General features: G+C 53.5%; 1 protein-coding gene across 1 annotated transcript; it reads right to left on the bottom strand.

Moving 5' to 3' along the window:
- Nucleotides 1-3418: 3418 nt before the first annotated feature.
- CSTB (cystatin B) lies at nucleotides 3419-6278 on the bottom strand. The gene is made up of 3 exons (XM_060640556.2): nucleotides 6129-6278; nucleotides 3929-4030; nucleotides 3419-3771 (listed from the first exon to the last, which is right to left on the bottom strand). The coding sequence occupies exons 1-3, from the start codon at nucleotides 6192-6194 to the stop codon at nucleotides 3643-3645; spliced, it is 297 nt and encodes a 98-aa protein (XP_060496539.1). The 5' UTR covers nucleotides 6195-6278; the 3' UTR covers nucleotides 3419-3642.
- Nucleotides 6279-16308: the final 10030 nt, after the last annotated feature.

Below are 16308 nucleotides of genomic sequence, written 5' to 3'. Positions count from 1 at the left end.
AGATAACATCCACAGGCTCCGGGCACTGGGCCAGGGATATCCCGGGGGGACATTATTCAACCCACTGCCTCCTGTGATGGGGATGGGGATGAAGCCCGGTGAGTCCCGACACGGTCACCTTTCCCTCTCTGACACTCCGCATGAGATGTCCAGCAGAGGACACGCACGGCCTTGAACCTCAACCATCAGGAGGGTTCCTGCCGCAGACGTCCCCTGGGGAGGGCGGGAAGCCCGGCCTCAGGTGCAGGCCCCACCCTGGAGACCACACCGGCAGGGGCTCCCTCAGGCTGCGTTCCTGGAAGGGAGCCCGGGCCCCACCCTTGCACTAAGCGGTACGGGGGAGGGGGTGCCCTCCCAAGGGGCAGGTAAGAACAGGAAAAGGGACAAGGCAGGGAGAGGGGGGAGAAGATGCATGGCAGCGTGTGACCTAGCTGGCCAAGTGGTCAAGCGGGGCATCACTCCAGTCTTCTCCAATTGGTCGAAGTTCACCCCACAGGGGCGGGCACCCCTGGGTTTTTGAGGTGTGCTGCCTGGCCTGGGGCGGGTGTGGGCCCCACTGGGTTGGACGCTGGAGCAGAGCCGCTACGGCAGAGGCCAGGGCAGGTCGGGACGGACGGGCGAGGGGGGCCCGGTCCCAGGCCCCGCAGAGGTGAGCCGAGAAAGCCCCGAGTTAGAGAAGAATTACAGTCTCCTGCGTTATCGGGTCACTTTGTCGACTGCCTGCCCGGTGCCAGCCACTGGGGACTCCGTGCCCGTGGCCAGGTCGGGGAAGTGAATGACCGAAATATCCGCACCAGTAATCCGGGCTCACAGACCAACGTGCGGGGGAGCGCCGGCGGGAGGGGCGCGTGCCGTGTAGTCCCGAGAGGTCACCCGGGTGTCTGCGAAGGGCTTGTACCTGTTTGCATTCCCGGTCCCGGCCCGCAGTGGGGTTAGCAGGTCCGGACGTTTGACTGTGGGGCAGGACAGAGACCGGCACCCGACGTGGTTTCGCTCTGCTCTTCTCATTGTGTGGACGTGTTACAGGTTGTCGTGGCTGTTCAGGTCTTTGCCCATTTCACTATAGAATTTTTCATCCTTTGCCCCGCTTTTTTTTTGAGAGCGAGAGAGCGAGCGAGTGCGCATACAGGAGCGGGGGAGGGGGGCCCTTGCTAAGCGCTCCTCTTCCACTCACCCCCGAGTGTTGTGTTTCTCCAGGACCCAGAAGGCTGCTACAGGGACCGGTCCCACCGCCGGGAGTCAGACCCCAGTCCTCGCGCTCCCCGGGTGGGACCAAGCACCCTCTCCCCGGGCCAGCAGGGGGGCACCTTTCCCCGCTGCCCTCAGCTGAGGCTCCTCTCCTCCGCCCGGGATTCTCGGCGAATGTCGCTCTTCCCAAGGCCTGACCCCGCGCCCCCACTCGGGCTGAACAGGTCAGTGCGCCGTGCACGCCCTGCTTCTGCCCCGGCAGAGCCTCCCCAGCTCGGAGCACACCCCGCAGCACCCGGTCTCGGAGTGCTCCCAGAACCCGGTGCCGGCACAGATCCAGCCAGCCGACTCACAAGGGAGCAGACGCACGTTGGCCTAGAGATAGAGGAACAGATAACTGACGTCACTTGTGCGTTGGACACAATCGTTGGTGTCACTAATCCATCATTACCAGGTGGGGTGCCTCGGAGGCCCTAACGGAGCTGCCCGGAAATGGCATTAATGCACATTTTCTGACCTTGCAAAAGCAGGGCCGTGGCTCCAGCATACAAGGGCTGAAAAAAAAACTAGAATTCTAGGGGCGCCTGGGTGGCTCAGACGGCGTCCGACTCTTGACTTCAGCCCAGATCATGATCTCATGGTTCGTGGAGTTCGAGCCCCGCACTGGGGCCTGCTTGGGGTTCTCTCTCTCTCTGCCCCTCCCCACTTGCTATTTTTCTCAAAATCCATACGAAAAAATTAAAAAAATTAAAATTCTAGAGGAACGGGTGAGTTTCTCTACAGTCTGGGTCTGGAGACGGGCTTTTAATCTAGGACTCAAAACAAATTACAACTTGGAGAAAATATTGCTAATGTACATTGCTAATGTATCAATAGCTCTTACAAGTGGGGGGAGGGGCACCTGGGTGGCTCAGCTGGTTAAGCCTCAAGACTCTCGATTTTTGGATCAGGTCGTGATCTCAAGGTTCATGGGATTGAGCTCCGCATCGGGCTCTGTGCTGACACTGTGGAGCCTGCTTGGGGTTCTCTCTCCTCTCTCTCTGTTAGGTCTTCATTTCAACCCCAAATTGCTTCACTACCAAGAACAAGAGCCTGTTGGGAAAGCTCTTCATTCTTCTAGTTCAAGAACAGAGATTGGGACACACACAGCCGGCATTAAGGTGTTCTTCTTGCCACTTAAATTTTTTTTTTTAATGTTTATTTATTTTTGAGAGCAGAGGGAGGGGCAGAGAGAGAGGGAGACACAGAATCAGAAGCAGGCTCCAGGCTCTGAGCGGTCAGCGCAGAGCCCGACACGGGGCTCGAACCCACGAACCGTGAGATCACGACCTGAGCCGAAGTCGGACGCCCAACCGACTGAGCCCCCCGGGCGCCCCTCTTCTTGCCGCTTTCAAGCTGCCTGCTCACCCTGCGACCCTGGTGTGCTCTTCCTTCCCTCGCGATCTGGACAGCCCGCGCCTTGCACTGCCGACCCGGCACCAAGCGCCACACGCCGCCGATGCAGAGTGGTGTGGTGATTTGAGACCAACTTGAACCCTCGGGGACGGTTTTCTGCCATGACCTGAACCACACAGACGTCTCAGCCCCTACTCTTGCAACGATGCGCGTGCTGTTTATTTGCAAAACAGACACAGGGCAAACCACCGCACTGCCTTCGCTCATGGCGGGGACCCTGTGTCGAACACCGGAGATGTGCCGCTGCCCAGATGCTCGGAGGCTAAGTTCAAGAACCCTTCCAGGCGGATGGTGCTCAGCGAGGCCTCACAACTATTCTACACGTACACGTACACCTATGGCGTCCTCTGCACACGTGTGTGTATTTCTACTGGGGTGTGAGGGTGGTGTGTGAGTGCGTCTAAGTACATCCAGAGCTAATGCTCTAGAATCAGATTTGCCCAAAGCCTTTTATTTTATGGGGGAGACTAAGGCCTCGAGACAGGACACGGTGGAAGCCGAGCGTGGGGAGCTGTGGTTGCAGCACAGGCTCCTGGAGTCCTGGGTATACCGTCCACTTGCGGGGACCTTGAGCGGCTCCCCCGGGGGGCAGCTCTGTAGGTAGAAGAGGCATCCGGCCAGCTCAGGCCAGTACGTGACCCAGGAGGGGCGCCACGTGGCACAGCGGTCACGTGGCCGTCAAACCACCATATTAGCACGCCACTCTCACGCTTCCTGACGCTTCCACACGGGACTGTGGTTTCCGATGAAGCCAAAAGAATCCAAAACGAAGGCATAAATTTGCCAAGACTTAAAAATATGTATTGAAAAGAGAATATAAGCGCTCTTTGAAAGCAATTAAGATCGCTGGTTGGGTTGACTTTGTCTCTCCCAACGCAAGTCAGAAGAGCTGCGCGACACCCCGCCCCCACCCCCAGTGAAGAAATGGCACCCGTTTATGACCCCAGACGTGTCCACAGAGGACAGAACCACACGGACGGGCCATGTTCAGAGCGGGAACTAGAAATACGCCAGTTCGTCGTGCCTGGCTTTGTGGGTCTGATAGCTGGACAAGGCCAAGGGTTTGTTTTCGTGCGGGAGACTCTGAAACACTCGAATGTGCACAAACTCGTCATCATCGACTTGAACCTGGAGACGGACAGAGAGGAGAGAGGCCAGTGAGGGGCAGGCCGGAGGACCTCTGACCCCAAGTGCCCCTGCTGGACCAGCCTGCGTGAGGAGGGTCCCGGATAGGGGCGGGGCCCTGCCCCCCAACACCCCCCCCCCCCCCAAGGCTGACCCTCACCTTGATGAAGTAGTTCGTCCCTGCGACCACCTGGCTCCTGAACTCCACCGCCTTAAAGATAGTGTACTTCCTATTCTCCTGCTCCTCCAGCTGGGGCTTCACCTAGGGGAGGGGACAGTTACAAACGGGATTCCCGCACCCGCCCGTTCCAGATCTTCTCCAGCAAGAGCATTCTTGAGAGCGGAGAGGGGCATTACACGGTCAGTTCTACCGACAGAGGGCAGAAAGCTCCTTAAATCTACCGACTCCCGCGACAGTGCTTGGGCAAGTCGTTGGCCCTTCGTGTTCTAGGCATGGGTGATTTTAAAATTTCCATCATGACGCTATATACGAGTTGACGCCCCGTTTTCCTTTCCAGTTCACAGCCAAACAGTTTGATGAAGAGGCTGTATATGATTATTCCCTCTTAAAATTCAAAATTTTAAACTAACTTCAGTCATAGATTTAAATTTCCCCTTCTATTCTAGAGAGGTCATGACTGTCTTTGCCACTCCTCTCCGGAGGGCATTACAGCCTCCAAATGTGTCCCCAGGCACCGGAGGCGGCAGGCACAGGGCTTCGCAGGTAAAATGCACTTGACTGCAGGTTTATTTTATTTTTAAATGTTTATTCATTTCTGAGAGAGAGAGAGAGAGAGAGAGAGAGAGAGAGCGTGAGTGGGGAAGGGGCGGGGGGAGGGGGCAGAGGCTCCAAAGCCGGCTCTGAGCTGACAGTGAGTCCGATGCGGGGCTCAAGCTCTCCAACAGCGAGATCGTGACCTGAGCTGAGGTCGGAAGTCACCCAGGTGCCCCTACTGCGTCTTAAGATGTAGAGCCTTCTGTGGGGCGCCCGGGTGGCTCAGTCGGTGGAGCGTCCGACTTCAGCTCAGGTCATGATCTCGCGGTCTGTGAGTTCGAGCCCCGCATCGGGCTCCGTGCTGACAGCTTGGAGCCTGGAGCCTGCTTTGGATTCTGTAACTCCCTGGCTCTCGGTCCCTCTCCCCCTCATGCTCTGTCTCTTTCTCTCAAAAATAAACAAACGTTAAAAAAAAAAAAAAAGACGTAGAGCTTTTGGGCAGAAGTTGATCCTGATCTTACCTGTGCGACTCACGGTGCTCATTGCACCAAGTGCCTTTCTCCGGGGTGGGGCTTACCTGTGTCTAAATACTCAGATCAGGAGCCCCCTTCTTTGTGCAAAACGCCACGCTAGGTCTGCAGGGAATGGACTCTGCTGACAGTTTGCGAAAGGCGGGGGGAGGGGTGGTTCTGGGGGGGTGAGTGACACCCCCACCACGGCCCAGGGCTTTGGGAGGGATTCACCTCTCTGTCTGCTTCAGGAGGGGCCGAAAGCCCCAGGCCGCTGGCAAAGAATGGAAAGAAAACCCAGGCGCCAGGTGGCAGAACAGGTAACGCGGCAGCCTCGACTGCCAAGCCCGGCCCCTCCCTACAGAGTGGGAGCTCATCGGTCCCAGGACTGACTGGGGAGAAAGACGGGCTGGGCTGCAGCCAAGGGGGCACAGAGGCCCAAGGCCCAAGCGCCCAGGGCTGGTGGCGCTGCTCACGGGGCGGGGGCCGGCGCAGAAAGTCTTCTGACCCGGGGTCAGTCACAGATGCTCCCTTTGCGTGCCCCAGAGTGCTCCAGAAAGGAGGCAGCACCGGGTGCAGAGGTGGGGATTCCCCCTGCCCCTGTCCTCTTAGACACCTCCAGCAGACCGGCTGGCCGCCTCGGTGCCTGCCAGCAGCAACACCTCCGCCACAGGTCACTTTCACACCAAATTCAGGAGCAAATGACCTCACGCCCGCTCCAACTCCCCTGACCGGAGAGGACCCTCCGGTCCCGGCGAGGAGGGGCTGCGGGGGCAGGGCCGGGAGCCGCGGCCCAGGCGGGGCTCGCACAGCAGTCCCTGCGAATTCCTCATTTCACGGGTCTCGTGGGGCTGAGTCACCAGCCTGCACTGCGGTCGGGCGGTGGAGCCACCCGAGCGAGGCCCGGGGCGGCCGGGGGGCAGCGGGCTGGCGGCAGGGGAGGGGCGCCGAAGGAGCCGTTCGGGTGCTTCCGCCCGCTCTGGCCCCGACCGGCCCGCTCGGCGCACCCTCCTACCACCTGCCTGCGGCCGCAGAGGGGAAACCGAGGCGGGGCCCCGGGGACCCCAGGGGCAGGCTCGCACCCGCAGGCCTCGCAGCCGGGAGCGCCTTCCGGAGCCCCACCCGCTCCCTCCTACCTGGTCGGCGATGGCCTGGGTCTCGGCCGTGGCGGGCTGCGTGGCGGAGGGCCCCCCGCACATCATCCTGGCGGCGGGCGGAGGAGCTGCGGCCAGAGCGGAACCCCGACCCGAGGCGCCCGCTCCGCTTAAAGCAGGCGACGGTCACGTGACGCTAGGGGCGTGCGGGGGCGGGGCAGGGGGCGGTGCTGTGTGGGGCGGGGCGGGGCCTAGGGCCGGGGACAGGGGCGGTGCTGGAGGGGCGGGGGGCGGGGGCGAGGGCGGGGCTCGGCCGGTCGCCTACCTGCCCCTAGGGCGCGCGTCTCGCGGGCGACATCCTGGGTCCCCCACTGCCCGCCATGTGGGTGTGGTGTCGTCCTCCTCTGGCCGGTCAGGTTGGGGTGGGGGCTATCCTGCAGGGAGCAGTTGGGGGCAGGTCCCACATGGGGTTGGGGTGGGCTCTGTAGGGGACTGTGAGAAGTCTGCCCTGTACAGGGCAGGACGCAGCGTTGGAGGGGGGCGGGTGCGGGGAGCGGGTCACAGGCAGGTGGTTACCTGGACCTGAGATGACAGCTGCGGAAGGGCAGAGGGGAGAGAAGCTCGTACCCAGCCAGGACCTGCAGGAGCTGGGGACCGGGGCAGGAGGCTGCCGGGGCATCCCGGAGTCCAAGATCAGACCCTGCCCGGCCTCAGGCCCCTGTGCAGTCAACTATCCTGCACCCCTCATCTGCAAGGCCTGGCCCAGCACCCCACTTGTGCCGGCCACTCTGGAGGTCACCAGCCTGTGACCCAGATGGAGCACTCGTGTGTGTGTGTGTGTGTGTGTGTGTGTGTGTGTGTGTGTGAGCAGAGGAGGCACAAAGCCATCCCAGGATGAGGAGGAGACGGCTGCCAGGGCTTCAGGCTGGGGGCGGGGGGGGCGGGGGGTGGTCAGATCGAGGGCGTTAGGAAAGGGCTAGGCTGTGGCAGGATTTGGGTTCAGATTGGGCAGATGCAAGCACCCAGGGAAGGGAGGGGTCCCACACTCTATTTGGGGCAGGGGTGGGGGCCATACTAGGAGCTGACTGGACAGGATTGGTCTCTTAGAAAAGTCCAGGCCCTCCAGCCCTCTGGCCCAACCCTCAGTGGACACAGGCCTCTCCCATCACTGGGTGCTGACTGTGCAGGACCAGGCCCAGCCTTGCCTGCTTGTAGGCCCAACACAGAGCCCCAGCGGGAGTGGCTGGAAGCAGGTGTGTGGGGGAGACAAGCCTTTGTGATACCTGCCAGGGGCAGAACCTGGTTTGTAACTTCAGGAAAGGTGAAAGGTCAGGTGTGGTTGAACGGTAAGGGGAGAGGAAGGGGAGATCTGACAATTCACTCATAATTGCATGAATGTATGATGAGTCAGATTTGACTCCATAAAAATGGAAAACGGTTCTCCTGCCTTTTCCTATCCTGCAGCTCAGTGGGCTTTACCTCCTCACCCTCCTCCCCTCCTCCCCCTCCTCCCCCTTCTCCCCTCCTATGCTGGATGGCATAGGACTAACTCCTGACAGCTCTGTCCCGTCTGTGGGAATAATACTCGTGACCAATCTCCAAGGGTTTTGAGTTTTATAAAGTTCTAAATGAGTTAATAAGTATAAAATGTTTTCAGCCCCAGGGCGAGTTGATAGTGTTCTTACTATTACTGTCTGTAATTAGTACACTAGCTTAAATCTCTCCCATGATTAGCATAACTTTTTCTATCCAAAGGCCCTGGAAAATGCTGACATTTATCTCTCATTCCTTGATGCCCTGGGTGCCCTTCTTGCTGGAGCCAGAGAAAAAGACCAAGTAGCAGGTCTCCTCACCCAGGGTCCTGGAGCCACTCCAGGGCCTTGGACATCACTTCAGCTTGAAATCTGTGAAGCCTCGCCTGTGAGGTTTCTGACTTTCCCAGCGTAAGGAAGCCAAAGTGTTCTTTTCTCAGCGTCTCACGGTTCCTTCTTCCTCAGCAAGACACAGCTCCTTTGCCTTCCTCTTTGTGTTCTCAGGCAGGTGATCCACACGCCTGTTTCTGGAGCTAATCAGTTGCTTGTGTTCCCTCATGCAAAAATTTGTCATCAGAATCCATTGCTAATTAAATTCTAGCCCAAGAAATCCTAAGAAAGAGAGGAAGAAAGAAAGAAAGAAAGAAAGAAAGAAAGAAGAGAGAAAGAAAGAAAAAAGAAAGAGAGAAAGAAGGAAGAAAGAAATCACAGAAAGAAAAGGAAAGGTGTAGCATTTACTCAACTAAGCATTTACCAGCTACCAGTTCAAATTTGCTAGCAAGGGAAATAATAGCGAAGGTAAACCCAAAAACAGGTGCAGCACTGTCCTGCCTCCCATCACAGGCCTGGCCACCTGGGGACGTTGCAAACTGAGTGGACTGTGGCTTTACTTCCAAGCTCCTTGAAGGGAGCCAGCCCCCAGCCCCTCTGGAGGGATGGAGGGAGCTGCAGGAAATTGAGACGCGTCCAGGGAGGGAACAGATATACAATCTTAGAAGGCCTTGCTGTAAGCTAATGCAGGCAGAGGGTTTCCTAAGTGGAGAAGCGTCAGCAGAATCAGAGGGAAGGCCGGGACCCAGGTGGGGGGTACGTCCGGTGCACCTGCCCTGGGCACGTGAGAGGCTCTCCTCTCACTAACCGCCTGTGTCTCTAGTGGGATCCCCGGCAGGCAGACAGGCAGCAATGATCTGTTCCTCACCTTCATACCTGTCACATAGGAAGCAATAAATAAATAACCGATTTTCATACACTTCTGTAAATTAAAAAAAAAAAATAAAACCAGAGTCGGAGAACTCAATGCCAGGAATTAAGGAAAATTCCTGGACAGACAGAAAATTTAGAAAAATCTCCCTCCTAGAATTTAGAAGCAATGCAACGTCTAGCCGCCATCTATAGCAAGAGGCTGGGCAGGTGGGAGGAAGCGCTTCTAGAAAGGCATGGCCCCACTTCCCTGCTCTGGGCTCCACCGGCTGATTGCTGAAGCACCAGTCCCAGTCCCCGGCGGCTCAGTGGCGCCCGGGCGCCGTGGGATTGACGGATGTTCTCTGAGCCGTGAACAGTAGCCATCTCGGAGGGTGGGATACAAGTATTTAATAACTTAGTTCTCTGTGATTTTCTGTATTTTTCCAAAGTTTTATTTAAAATTTTTTTTTAACCTTTATTTATTTTTGAGACAGAGAGAGACAGAGCATGAACAGGGGAGGGTCAGAGAGAGGGAGACACAGAATCTGAAACGGGCTCCAGGCTCTGAGCGGTCGGCACAGAGCCTGACGCGGGGCTCGAACTCATGGACCGTGAGATCATGACCTGAGCCGAAGTCAGACGCTTAACCGACTGAGCCACCCAGGTGCCCCCCCAAAGTTTTATTTAAACAAATTTTGTTTTTAGAAAAAACGAATTGTTTTGTTTTGGAATACTGCATATTCTGGAGAACGTACCAATGCCACGGGGAAAAATGCTAGGTATGTTATTGAGAAGCAGTTTCAAAACTGTCAATAGAGTGTAGTTAACATAATTAGCAAGTTTTATTAATTAATATGTAATTAACAAAAGTCTTATGCACAGAAAAGAATAAGCAGATGTGTGCAAAGCTGTTCCTTTAGATCATGAGACTATGTCTGGCTCCTTCCTCTAACCTTATTTCCCTAATTTTCTATAACAAAAAATTGAGAGCATACACAGGAGGAAGATGCATACGTATGAAACAGGGGTGAATGAGTTTGAGTCCGGAGAGAAGGTCTGTGGGCAGCAGGCGCGGGGCCCCAGTGAGGGGGGGGGGCGGTCTGGGAGGAGGGGGCTGGGCTGTGACAGTATCTAGAGCCAGTTCGCTGTCTAACTGGCCAGGCCCAGAGCAAAGTGAATCTTTGGGCCCCTTGTTCAGAAAATATGAAGAATTTGGGGTGCCTGGGTGGCTTAGTCAGTTAAGCATCTGACTTCAGCTCGGGTCATGATCTCACAGTTGGTGAGTTCGAGCCCGGCATCGGGCTCTGTGCTGACAGCTCAGAGCCTGGAGCCCGCTTCGGATTCTGTGTCTCCCCCTCTCTCTGCCCCTCCCCTGTGCGCTCTCGCTCTGTCTCTCAAAAATAAACATAAAAACATATGAAGAATTTCAAGGTGGCAGCAACAGAGCCACACCAGCCCTCCTGAGGATGTGGGTCCCCTGGAGGGCACACACACGGATCACCTGTGGAGCAGTCCCAGCTAGGATGCGAGACTCTCACGGGCTGGGCACCACGGGCCAGCCTGGACGTATCCTTTGCCTTATCTCTTACGGGCTCTGGGCTGAAGGATAACTTGCGAGCCAATTTGCTCGCAAGTAACATGGCAAAAATCACGCCTCCCTAGAAGCATTGCTTTAAGGTTTACGAAGGGTGTGCATAAAGTCTTAGGCGCCTAGTAGTCGGCCTTTAGATGGCAGTGACTATTATTTCTCTTATCTTCTTTGCCCCTTTTGTGGTGGGATGGCTAGCAGCTCCCTGAAAGTCACGTGCACCGGAAACTGGCAGTGTGATGTTAATTTGGAGATAGGGTCTTCCCAGATGTCGTTAGTTAAGAGAGATTCCTAGTGGATCAGGGAGGGTGGGCCCTACATCCAGTGACTGCCCTTGTAAGAAAACAAGAAGACACAGAGAGACAGATGGGAGGAAGAGCAAGGGGAGAAACAGCTGCACAGGGGAGGGGCCACACGATGCGGAAGGCGGGGCTTGCAGCAGTACAGCGACAAGCCACGGCCAGGAGCCTGGGAGAGGCAGGAAGGATCCTCCCCTGGAGTCTTCCAGGGGGCCATGGCCCTGCCGACCCCCGGATTTCAGACTTCTGGCCTCCAGCTTATGGCGCCTCGTTCTGGCGGCCCCCGGGGAACTGATTCACCTTCCCTGCACGTCATGCACACGCTTCCTAGTGTTGCATCCACACGACTCCTGAAACAGAATGCTACGGGCACCAGTGACAGTTGCAACAAAGTTTATGACAATGAGAGGCAAGGCCGACCGATCGGGACCAACACTCTGGATAAGAGTGTGGCTCGAATAGCCGGGGTACAGAGTTTTTAAAGCCGATCGCATCGTTTTATCATTATCTGGGAACAGAACAGAGAAACAGTTCCCAGATGAGTTAGAAACAGTTGCCAGATGAGTCAGAAACAGTTATCGAATGAGGTGATTATTTTCGACTTTCTGCCGCTAAGTTGCAACCAGTGGATCTCCTCGCCCTTGTCTCTGATGCTCTTTTTTGAGGTTTGGTTTCCTTCATTGGTAAAGCCTGATTCACAAGAGTATGAAGTATGATTTACAAGAGTAAAAGCAAGGTTGTTATCTTTTGACCTTCAGTGTCAGAACAAAGTTGTTATCTTTGAAGCTAAGCGTTAGCCCTACAGTACAATTTAACCCTTACACTAGCACAGATGCACGACCACGCTTCACAGATGTCGCACACACGCTCCAGGGCCTGTCTGTTTCCATCAAGTTGAGCTTGGAGTTGAAAGAGCAAGACTTAGGAAAACACACACGATCCACGAACACTGGTTTTCCTATGTTCTAGAAAACAAAACACAAGCGGGACAAGGATGAGAAGTGGGTCCGCGTGATATTGTATGGCAATGTAATGGTCCTCATTATTTGTGGAACACACAAGCACACTCCTGTTGCTAATTTGTACCCAGTGAGGTGTTCACAGCTCTTCTTCCACACTGTCACCACCTGACCCCGTGCTGGGTGTGGGCAGATAGACAGACGGGGCTCTGCCTTTGCGGGCAGACCTCATGCGGTACTGTGTATGGAAGTTGGAAAACATCTGTTCCCCGAATTCCCATCAGGCTTTCTTTTTTTTCTTTTTCTAATATTTAAAACTTTTTTACACTGAAATAATTTTAGGGTCCAAAAACTGTATAGTTTCTGTAAACCCCGCATGCAGTTTCCCTAAGTGTTGGCACTGCACCTAAGCAGAAATAGCAGTTATCAGAAGCAGGAAATAACTGTTGGTTTACAGCAAACAAGCTGACCCACAGAATTGACTCATTCACCATTGTCCCCATGAAGTTATCTTTCTGATCCAAGTTCCTCCTACATGGTGGGGGGGGGGGGGCACTCAGCTCTTAGACCTTTGTCTTTTAGGACCTTGATACTTTTTCCTTTAAAAAAAATTTTTTTAATGTTGATTTATTTTGAGAGAGACAGAGCACGAGTGGGGGACGGGCAGAGAGAGAGGGAGACACAGAATCCGAAGCAGGAGCCAGGTTCCGAGCTGTCAGCAGAGAGCCCGATGCGGGCTCAAAGTCACGAGCTGTGAGATCATGACCTGTGCGGAAGTCGGACGCTCAACTGACTGAGCCACCCAGGCGCCCCAGGGCCCTGATACTTTTAGAGTATAGATGCCCTTTTTTGAGGACTGATCCTCATTGGGGCCTGGCAGACGTTTCCTCATGATCAGGTTGAGGTTATGCATTTTGAGCAGGAATACCACTGTGGGTACAAGACAAACAAAACGTTAGAATCTCTAAAAGAAAGAAAGAGAGTTTTCTTTGAACCAGGGTTAGGACAGCTGTCCAGAAAACACGGTCTTCACAGGGAAGGAGGTGCTCTGGAGAATGAACAGTTTTTACCAGAGTTATATACTTTTTTTAAATGTTTATTTATCCTGAGAGAGCGAGAGCTCCTGAGGGAGGGTAGGGCAGAGAGAGAGAGAGAGAGAGAGAGAGAGAGAGAGAATCCCAAGCAGGCTGTGCACTGTCAGCACAGAGCCTGATGTGGGGCTCGATCTCACAAACTGTGGGATCACGATCTGGGCCGAAATCAAGAGTTGGAGGCTTAACCGATGGAGCCCCCCAGGTGCCCCCACATTTGTATACTTTTTTGACATCCTGTGAAAGCTCGGGAGATCGTAGAGCCGCGTGTAGGCAGGAGTCACGGGTTTTGTCGTAAAGGAACGTGGGGAGCAGGAAAGTTGATCAGTATGTCAAGGACGAGATGGTCTTCCTCTAGCGTAGTCATTCCCAGAGCAGGCACCCGGTGCAGGGGCGGCGGGCTGTAAATCAGGCTCTGGGTCCAAACAGACTTTCCCTACAGTCGTGCTGACTGAGATATCTAAACTGGTCCCCCCTCGTAAATCAGGCCCTTAGAGGGTTCTTCTCTCATCACCACCAAAGTGATGCTGTGCCCCTTCAGTACCTCTTAGGAAAGGTACCTGGTATCTGTGTGTTTCATCGCTGGTGACGTTGACTTCCATCCTGAATAAAGTTACCACTTTCCTATTGTAACCACCAAGTACCTATGAGACCATGCAAATATCATGGTCCCTATCATACTTTGCCTCTAATTTTAAGTATCCATTGCTGGTTCTTGCCTGCAATGCACAGCAAACTGAAAAGTTTCCTAAAGAGGGATAATTTTGCAATTAGGACAGAGCACATTTATTTTTTTGGTACACTGGTACACTGATGCAAACCTTTCATTAGATGCCAGCATCTACTAGCTGTATATACGGTAAAGCCTATTTTAAAATTATACATTGGTGCACTTCATTGCATGATGTTGGTGAAATTTCACCTCAGAAATACACTATGTGTTTATTAAGATTGTTCTTTTTGGGGTGCCTGGGTGGCTCAGTCGGTTGAGCATCTGGCTTCAGTTCACGTCATGATCTCATGGTTCATGGGTTCGAGCCCCGTGTCAGGCTCTGTGCTGACAGCTCAGATTCTGTCGGATTCTGTGTCTCCCTCTCTCTCTCTCTGCCCCTCCCCTGCTCGTGCTCTGTCTCCCTCTGTCTTTCCAAGTTGAATGCTAAAATTTTTCTTTAAAAATTGTCCTTTTCTTCAGGTTTTGGCTGTCTCCTGCCTTCTGTCTGGATAGTGCATGGATGTGCGACTTCATTGACCAACCTTGTCTTGTTCATTGGGTCACTGTTTATCAATGGGACCTAAACAGCGGGTGGAAAAGCACATTCTGATTCTAAAGCCAGTTTCTAAAATATTTCCCAACTTTTTTCATGGAAATATCCAAAAATAGAGACGGTTGGAAAAATACAGCACCACACACCTGTACTCCTGACCCCTCCTTTGCCAATGTCAGCCTTTGTTAACATTTTGCCACGTTTGTTTATGTACTATGCATGCTTATTTATTTATTGAATTAACTTCCAGATATCGCGACACTTCACTATGGTTCATGGCCCAAATCCATCACACCACCTGTTTTTTTTTTTTTTTTTTATTTTAAGTAAGCTCTATGCCCAACGTGGGGCTCAAACTCACAACCCCAAGATCAAGAGTCGCACGCTCCACTGACTGAGCCAGCCAGGCACCCCACGTATCACCTGGTTTTGAAAATAAAGTTTTATTGGAACACAGCCATGCTCATCATTTACATGTCGCCTATGGCTGCTTTTGCACCACAGTAGCGGTTGTCTGGCCCATAATTCTGAAAATATTTACCGTCTTACAACTGTGTAGAAAAGAGTTGACTTAAGTCCTGACTGCTTTCCTTAGAACCTCCTGCTCATACGGTTGGCTGCTGTCTGGGAACGTGGATGTCAAGAGGGTTCCTATCACCATGTGATGATAGTGCCTCACGGGGCCAAAACCATTTGCATCAACGATGGGCTCATTGACCTTAAAAATAAAACCATTATGTTACCAGCTAAAATGGGTTTATTCAGGAATAGCAGAGAATTACAACTGGGAACAAGCAAGCTACTAAAAACCCCACACGCTAGTCCAACAGAGGAGAGAAACTTTATTTCATGGGGAAGAAGGAGGAAATGGGAAGGGGCTGTTCTGAACAAAAGTCCATTGGAGAAAAGCCTGAGTTCATGGTGATGGTGATTTCTCATTAGCTGAATCGCACAGGTGGCCAATTCCTGGTGGGAGATATGCAAGCACATCTTCTCCTCTCGGGTCTGTAACTGACAGCTGTTCCTGTAATCGAAGTTGAGTGGTAGCGATCCCCTTTCTAGCTTCACGACTCCATTTGAGTGAGGTTTCCCTTTGCTAATTTTCACAGGCTTACGCTGAACACTTGCTTTCCCTCTGGGAGTCGGAATTTTGGTACAAGCCAGGCAGAGGGTTCCCATGTGATTAGCCCCTGGTAAAAGCCTTGGGTGCTGATCTCTGACCAGCTCCCTGGTAGATGACATCTCCCATGTGTGTCACAGCTCTTTGCTGGGGAATTAAGTGACTTCTGTGTGACCCCACTGAGAAAAGCTTCTGGAAGCTTCCTCCTTGACTCACTTCACAAGCCTCTTCCCTGTGCTGATTTTGCTTTATATCCTTTTGCCATAATAAGTCATAGCCATGAATCCTCCTAGCAAATCAGGGAACCTGGGGGTAGTCTTGGGGTCCCTGGACACATAGCCCTTTAAAGAAAAAAGCTGCTGATGGGGTGCCTGGGTGACTCAGTCGGTTAAGCATCTGACTTTGGCTCAGGTCATGATCTCATGGTCTGTGGGTTTAAGCCCGGCATCAGGCTCTGTGCTGACAGCTCAGAAACTGGAGCCTGCTTCGGATTCTGTGTCTCCCTCCCTCTCTGCCCCTCCCCCACTCACTCTCTGTCTCTCTCTCAAAAATAAATAAACATTAAAAAAAAAAGAGAAAAAACCTGCTGAACCCCATTCTACATAAACATCAGTCACACCTGGAAAAACAAACAATTATTCTGTACTATAATCTAACATCTAGTCTGTATGCACGCTTTCCCAATTGTTTCCCAAATGACCTTTTAACTTTTTCTTTGAACCAGGATCCAGTCAAGATTTGCATGTTTCATTCCCCCATCCTTTATATATTCACTCATTCATTCCTTGTTTATGACATTAACTTTGTGAAGAGATCAGGGCAGCTGCCTGCAAACTGTCCCAGACCCGGGCTCCTGATTGTTTTCTCGTGCACTGTGGGTGGCCTTCCTCTGTGTCCTGAAGGCAGGGGTGCAGACCTAAAGGCTGGGCAAGGTTTAGGCTAGACTGCGCCACAAGTGATGCTGGTGTTAGCGAGCCCTCTTGCTCAACTGTAGTGGCCAACGGTTATTTCTTATTACACTATCTTGAGACATTGACAATGACCAAACCATCGTTAACGCCTGACCAGAAAAGCCCTGATAGCAACAGAATGCCTATAGAGGACCGCATGCAGCACGTCCCCTTCCCTGCCCACGACCAGGGGCTGAGCACATACCGAACCCCACCCGTGATTATGCACTCTCTGC

This window comes from Panthera onca, chromosome C2 (assembly GCF_046562875.1).
Source record: "Panthera onca isolate mPanOnc1 chromosome C2, mPanOnc1 haplotype 2, whole genome shotgun sequence".
NCBI lineage: Eukaryota > Metazoa > Chordata > Mammalia > Carnivora > Felidae > Panthera > Panthera onca.
The sequence above is the reverse complement of the archived record's forward strand: the minus strand, read 5'-3'. Positions and strand labels throughout refer to the sequence as shown.

What these genes read in the sequence shown, in the direction of transcription:
- CSTB (XM_060640556.2), bottom strand. Translation starts at nt 6,194, where the DNA reads ATGATGTGCGGGGGGCCCTCCGCCACGCAGCCCGCCACGGCCGAGACC. An exon ending in CCCAGGCCATCGCCGACCAG is followed by an intron (nt 4,031 to 6,128) that starts GTAGGAGGGAGC and finishes CCCCTCCCCTAG; the next exon opens with GTGAAGCCCCAGCTGGAGGA. An exon ending in GGACGAACTACTTCATCAAG is followed by an intron (nt 3,772 to 3,928) that starts GTGAGGGTCAGC and finishes GTCCGTCTCCAG; the next exon opens with GTTCAAGTCGATGATGACGA.